Source organism: Mus pahari, chromosome 13 (genome assembly GCF_900095145.1).
Source record: "Mus pahari chromosome 13, PAHARI_EIJ_v1.1, whole genome shotgun sequence".
NCBI lineage: Eukaryota > Metazoa > Chordata > Mammalia > Rodentia > Muridae > Mus > Mus pahari.
Window position 1 is genome coordinate 88,886,197 of NC_034602.1, and position 7,593 is coordinate 88,893,789.

The window sequence follows — 7,593 nt, forward strand, 5'->3', positions numbered from 1 at the left end:
GGGAACTTTTGGGATATCATTTGAAATGTAAATAAAGAAAATAATAATAATTAAAAAAAAAGAAAACACCATGTACATGAACATACTACTTTGTATCTGGATGACAACTTTAATAAGCCATATGATATCATATTTATATATTTTAGAGAACAAACATTCAATGTTGTTTTATTTATGAATAGCTACAAATCAAGGAGGAAGTTGACAAGATAGTGTATTTCCAGACACATAGGGTGGCATCTAACAGAAAAAAAAAAAAGATGTGACTTTTATAATATACCTGCTTTGTCTGTTTTTCTACATTGACATAATGATAAAGTGAGTGAGACCCTTGCCTCATTTACACTGAGAGTGTGCTTAGCACGCCTGATCCTTTTCCAGTCCTTGGTGTTCCCAGCGGGAGCTGGCATTGCCATACAGAGTTACTTTAGCATGTTACACTACAAACTCATGCCATCTGTTTATTATTACCCAAATAGTAATTAAGCTAAATACTAGCTGAAGAGTAACTCATATATATCCTTCACGAAAAATTAGTATTTATATTCATACAGGCCAATGATCACTCTGTTGCCAAGTGTTTGAAGTAAAATCTTCACTAGTCAAAAGTCCTCGCTTGTGGCTGAGGATAGAGGTCAGTGGTAGAACACTTGCCAAAAACCCAGGACCAAACAAACTAATAACCAATGCTGGGAGTCCCGGATCATCCTGCCTAGAAAGCACCCTGGGGAGGCAGAGGCAGGGGGCCACCCAAGGCTACACAGTAGACTCAGTCCTAAACAAACCAACAAGCAAAACAAACAAAAAATCTGATTAGTAAATTAATCCTATATTCACTGAGAACCTCTTAATAACCGCTTAGGGATATATGAAAACTAAAGTACTTGAAGGTACTTGTAAGACAATAAAAGTATCAACCACAATATTTGGCATTTGGGGCTAATTTTCTTTTTTTACCTTATTTGGCGACTTCAAAGGTGAGATGGCTATTTTATTCGGTGTCTGTGTTGTCGAATTTAAAGTTGATCCAATCACAGCACTGTCTGATATTGTTATCGTCTTTGATGGCGTTCCAGGAGTAGACTGGGAAAGAACCCTACCTGCAAAGGAGAGGGAGCCCGTCAGCTCATGAGTGTAGTGCTAGCTTACACAGTGAGGAGCTCTCTGTATAAGGATTTTAGTTTCACATATATCCATATATGACTTTAGAGGCATCAGTGAGACCCTAATGAACAATAGGGAGCACAAAACAAAGCTTCGTAATGATACCTAATATTAGATGACCTAGCAGTGCCCCCCAACCATAGTTAAGCTATATCAATCAGAGAGAGAGAGACAGACAGACAGACAGACAGACTTGGGCCCCAAGTCGCCTTTGTCTCTGTACTTTACACTTACAACAGCTATCTTCCTATTTGAACTTAAATCATGTAGAGTAAAATTAAAACCAACAGTTCTGCAGGGAGGGCAGCTTGGCTGGCAGAGTGCTTGCCTCCCACGCAGGGAGTCATGAGAGCCTCATACACCAGGCAAGATGGGATCGAAGGACTTTCTCAGCAGCAGAGGAACCAGCCAGGAATATGTAAGACTTAACTCAAAAAACAAAACCAAGTATCATACAGACATGTACAAAACAGCTACTGAGGCCAGGGAGGTGGCTCAGTGGTTAAGAGCACATGCTGCTCTTCCAGAAACCCAGAGTCAGCGCCCAATGCCCACATCAGGAGGCTGCAGCTCCTTGTACTTCACCTCTAGGGGAGCTGATGCCCTCTGCTGGCCTCTGACCCAAACAAATGACCATACACAAACAAACAATGTCATCTGAAACATTTAAAAACTATTTTAAAGTGATTTTTAAATGCTTCTTTACAGAGTTGGGGGATGGCTCAGTGGGTAAGAGCACTGACTGCTCTTCCAGAGGTCCTGAGTTCAATTCCCAGCAACCACACGGTGGCTCACAACCATCTGTAAGGAGATCTGATGCCCTCTTCTGGTGTGTCTGAAGACAGCTACAGTGTACTCATATACATAAAATAAATAAAATCTTTTTAAAAATTGAAAACAGCATAGTCAATAATAAAAACACTATTACTTTAAGTATTTCAAAATCATAAAATTCACTAAAAGTCATTAAAATGACTTCAGTTAAACTGAGATATGACAGTGGTATTTTATACTATTTAGAAACTACCATTAAGGTCACTAGTTATTGTAGTTACTGACACTCTAATGGTTGTTTTTAAAAATATACTTATTTATGATGTAGATTAAGGCTGAAATGTTTACAGGTAAATACTTACTATCTGAAATTGCTTTATAGCAATACTCAGATGGAAGGGATGAGGGCTTATGAAATGAGATTGGTCAAGACCTAATGATTGTTCAAGTTGACTGAAGATGTAATCAAATTTCATTAAGTGAATTTCCTTAAAAAGTAAAAACTAAATGCACACGTGTATGTGTTCACATTTTTGCTGTCACAGGGTTACACCTCCAGCCTTGTGTGTGTCTAAGTATGGATTTGTGTAAGTGAGTGCAGTGCCCTGGAGCCCAGGAGGGCGGGAGTTAGGGCCTATTGTGGGCCGCTGGAGCCAAGCTGGTATGCACATTTACCCACTGAGCCATCGCTCCAAACTCTTGAAAAACTCTTACAGACGGTCTCAATTATTGAAGATAATTAATACATGGGTGGAGGGGCACTTAAAATGAACTCATTTAAAACAGAGCAAACATTCTGAAGCAAAGAATTGGCAAGATGGTTCCTCGGGGGAAAGTGCTCCCCACACACACCTGATGACCCGAGAAAGGAAGAAGCAGACAAATGCTCAAAGTTGGCCTTGATTTCCACACCCAACACAATAATCATTTAAATTTTAAAGCAAACTATAAATATGGAAGGAAACTAAAAGCAAATTTACTTTCTTCCTGCTTTTTATCTTACAAGTCCTCCCGTCCACTCTGTTACCCACTGATCCCTGTCCTTACCACAGCAATGGCAGTGCTGCCGGCCGGCCACTGTGAGCTGGGGTTCCCCTGGGAAACAAGGCTGCTGAGGGGGCCTTCCAGCCTTTAGACCAACTGGAGGTCATCCCCTTGCACTCGGGGGAGGACTAAAGTGAAAGCAGAAGCCCCTTCTAGGAGCTGTGGACCTGTGAGCTACCCAGTGTGCCAGCTGAGGGGCTGTGAGNTACCCAGTGTGCCAGCTGAGGGGCTGTGAGCTACCCAGTGGGCCAGCTGAGGGGCCGTGAGCTACCCGGTGTGCCAGCTGAGGGGCTGTGAGCTACCTGGTGTGCCAGCTGAGGGGCTGTGAGCTACCCGGTGTGCCAGCTGAGGGGCTGTGAGCTACCCGGTGGGGTAGGTGCTAAGGTGTGGAGCACCCTAAATTCAGGAACTGAGCAAGATGGCCACATGGTCAGTGCCCCAGGGTAGGAATTAAGAATTGGTGGCAGGCGATGTTCCTGCTTGCAGATTTCACTGTTTTGGGGTAGAGGCCTAGGTTACTGTAGAGTAAACCTAGGGTCTAACACTCTAGGCAAGTGCTTTATCACCAAGTTATGGCCCAGCCTATGAGCCTTATAGTAAAGACTATTGTTTACAGTATTTAATGTCAGCTTGGAGTAGGATGGTCTCACATGCTTGAGGCTTTCCCTTCTCCCTCAGTGGAAAGTGATTCCATTTAATGACTAGGTCTCCTGGATCCCTCACTGGGCTCGGGATACCCCCAAATAGGCTCCATCTGTACTTCCGTTACTTCTTTCTGAGGTCTATTAAGGCTGCTGAGATAGTTCTGTGGGTAAAGGTGCCTCCTCCAGGCCTGAGGCAATGGCCTCAAACTCCATGTGGTGGGAGAGAGGAGTCTGCCTCAAGCTGCCCTGTGAGCCCCACAAATCCTCCAAGGCACGTAAGAGCTCACACTCAGCTTGCACTGGGCTATTTCATGACACACTTGGAGTCCAGGGGTTTGTTGGTGCTTTGGTTTTCTAAGGGATCTGCTAGATTTCCTCCTGTTTAGTGTGTTCTTAGTCTGGCTGCTCACAGGCCAGGAGCAGGTAGAAGTCAGATGACACCCTGGAGAAGTCAGGTCTCTCCTCCTTCTCTGTAAACGTCACACTGACAGTCAAAGCCAAGAAATGACTCAAGCAAAGAACATTTTAAGCAAGGATGTGACAAGATCAAATCTGTACTTTAGAGAAATGAGGTATGCATTGGTAAATCCATCTTCAATGAGAAACCTCCAATTTAAAAAACAATCTTAACATATTTTGAAAAAGCCTCAGCTGCACTAGGGAGGCTGTATCAGAAGACCCCTGTAAGTTGAAAAGCCAGCCTGGGCTATAGAATGGGCACCAGGCTAGTCAGGGCTATAGAGCAAGATCCTGACGCCAACCCCCTCTGCAAACTAAACTTAGTGCACCAATTCTAGACACAGAACAGATATTGAGCATTTTGTCTGCAATTACAAGGCAATGCTGGGACTAACTTGCAACATGCCATAAACGACCCAAGGACTGAACAATAGCACCCACGACAGTAGTCCACGACAGTCAGGGAGAATGGCATAGATGTGGATCTTGTTGTTGTTTTCTATTAATGTAAATTGAGATCGAGGCCTGAGGCACAGACAACCTTTCTACTGAACTACGATCCTAACAGAGCATTTGAAATCTACATTTCTGATGTGATAGAGTTACCGGTAATGGTACATTTTAAAGTATATAACAAAAAGGAACTGGGTAGCATTAAGGTGAGTGCTGTTAGACATACTATAGCTTAAATTCTGTTATAGTTTGATAACAAGGATTTGATAACATGACAATTTGCCATTCATAAAGAATTTCATGTGCAGTCAGAGAAACTGGGCTATGATTTACTATTTTGTGTGTGTGTTTTTTTCTTTTTTTTTTAAATTTATTTATTATTATTTTCTTTATTTACATGTCAAATGCTATCCCAAAAGTTCCCTATACCCCACCTCTCTGCCCCTGCTCCCCTACCCACCCACTCCCACTACTTGGCCCTGGCCTTCCCCTGTGCTGGGTCATATAAAGTTTACAAGACCAAGGGGCCTCTCTTCCCAATGATGGCTGATTAGGCCATCTTCTGCTACATATGCAGCTAGAGACTCGAGCTCAGGGGGTACTGGTTAGTTCATATTGTTGTTGCACCTACAGGGTTGCAGCCCCCTACAACTCCTTGGGTACTTTCTCTAGCTCCTCCATTGGGGNCCCTGTGTTCCANCCAATAGCTGNCTGTGAGCNTCCACTTCTGNGTTTGCCAGGCACTGNCATAGCCTCACAAGAGGCCGCTATATCAGGGTCCCTTCAGCAGAATCTTGCTGGCATGTGCATTAGTATCTGGGTTTGGTGACTGATGATGGGATGGATTCCCGGATGGGGTAGACTCTGGATAGTCCATCCTTTCATCTTAGCTCTAAATTTTGTGTGTGTATTTTTAAAGAATTATTTATTCACACTGCCACTGTCTTCAGACACACCAGAAAAACAGATCAGATCCTGTTACAGATGGTTGTGAGCCACCATGTGGTTGCTGGGAATTGAACTCAGGATGTCTGGAAGTGCAGTCAGTGCTCTTGACCACTGAGCCATTTCTCCAGCCCCACTATTTTGTGCTTTTATAGGTTTGCTTTTTGTGTTTCTTGTGCTTTCTCTTTGTTGTCATACTCCTTGTCCTGGTTTATTTGATTTTTTTTTTTTGTTAACCTATTTGTTTTCTAAGAGAGAGAAAGAAGACTGGAGTTGTGGGGAGAGGAGCTGAGAGGATCTGAGTGGAAGGAGCTGGAGAGGAGCTGGGGGAACCATGATCAAAATATAGTGAATAAAAAAAGATTTCAATTAAAAAAAAAAGAGAGAGTACAAAACTCCAAACAAATAAGCTATAATTATGCTAAAACATTTTAAAGTGACAGAGAACCTTTTCTAAATCTAGGACAGACACACACACAAGGCTGACAAATTTTAAGGACAGATAACCTGTGACGACGGGTGGAGATGCTTGAGTTGTCTGTCCCGTAACTGCTTTGCTATTAATTGGTTTTGCAAAAATCAGCTTTGTGATCACTGGACCGGAGGTTGGTGTCCGAGGCTTCTTAGCAATCTGAAACATAAATAACCATGAAGATATCTGTTTACATAAACTATGTGTGCAGTAAAATGAGACAACATTCATACTTAGTAGTACAGTAAAGTCAGGTCATTTAGCAAATATATCTATATATTAAAGTATAAAACATTTAAAATAAATCCACTCACCAAAATATCAATATGATCATTATGTATAAGCGCATGTGTCCTTACACCTCTACTTTCCAATAAATCCCTAGTCCCTCTGAAACACACTGATGGTGAAAACAGTCAAGTTTAATAGTAATAATGTTTAATAATGAGAGTCGACACACAATATTAGTTTTCCAACTAGGCTATTCAGTAATAAAAAGACAGAGTTTTAAAAATACAGTACGAATGAGGCACTGCTGCACACATACACATGACCACATTTACCTGGAATCCAATGTAAATTACAACTTTACAGCTACATTGTCCTTCTTTTCTCTTTCTCTCTCTTTTTTACATGTTTGAGATACATTTTCTTTCATCAGCCAAGACAGGCCTGGAGTTCACTATGTACTGCAAATTGGTCTTGAACTCAAGGTAATACTCCTGCCTCAGCTTCTCAAATACTGAGATTACAGACAAAAACTACCATGCCAAGCAGACTTAGAGCTCCACACACACATACCAGGAGAAGAGCTGACCCAGTTAACGTCAGGCCTTCATTCCCAAGTGTAGAGATTTCAGGTACAAGCCACCATACTCAAGCTCAATGTTTATCTACTCCCAATTGTCACCAAATGCAAAGACCTCTCTGCTAAAAGGCAGGAACAGAAACTTACCTGGCATAAAACTCAGAGCTTAGTGTGTGAGGAACATTAAATATTTTATCTTTGGACAGATATGTACACTGAGATCCTGAAGTACTGTTTATTGCTGGAGATGACTCACATAAATAAACAAGACTAACATGAGTATTAGCAATACATTAGAAACAGAATTGATCACAGTTGAATACCAGCTTTATGTGCTCAAATTGCAGACAGTACACAGTTATGCTAACAGTGCTGCGTTCTTACACTCAAAACATATCAGTAACATAAATACCTATGAGATAAAATCATTTCTTCAAAAGAAATCCACTGGTGGTATCAATACACTCAGCTTGCAAACCATGACAATATCTGAGTAAATTAACTCTGCTTTAGAAAGTTGGTATGCAAAAAAAAAAAAAAAAAAAAGTTGGTATGCCCTAGAGACACAAAGAGAAATAACCCAGTGTGCTCAGTAAAGCTCTAAAGCAAGATGGAATTTCACATCTACACATCAAGTTAGTGACCACAGAGGTGGAGAGTCTTAGAAACATAGACCCGCCGGGCGGTGGTGGCACACACCTTTAATCCCTGCACTCGGGAGGCAGAGACAGGCAGATTTCTGAGTTCTAGGCCAGCCAGGGCTATACAGAGAAACCCTGTCTCGAAAAAACAAAAACGAAGAGGAGGAGGAGGAGGAGGAGGAGGAGGAG

General features: G+C 42.0%; 1 protein-coding gene across 6 annotated transcripts in view; it reads right to left on the reverse strand.

Moving 5' to 3' along the window:
* The window catches only part of Lin54 (lin-54 DREAM MuvB core complex component), a 69,854-nt gene that overhangs the window by 36,717 nt on the left and 25,544 nt on the right, over window positions 1–7,593 (reverse strand). For all 6 annotated transcript variants that reach the window (XM_021210364.2, XM_029545311.1, XM_021210365.2 and 3 more), the window contains exons 3-4: window positions 5,991–6,114; window positions 958–1,100 (exon numbers count right to left, since the gene is read on the reverse strand). In XM_021210364.2, coding sequence (XP_021066023.1) covers window positions 958–1,100; window positions 5,991–6,114 — 267 coding nt within the window. The remainder of the gene's footprint in view (window positions 1–957; window positions 1,101–5,990; window positions 6,115–7,593) is intronic.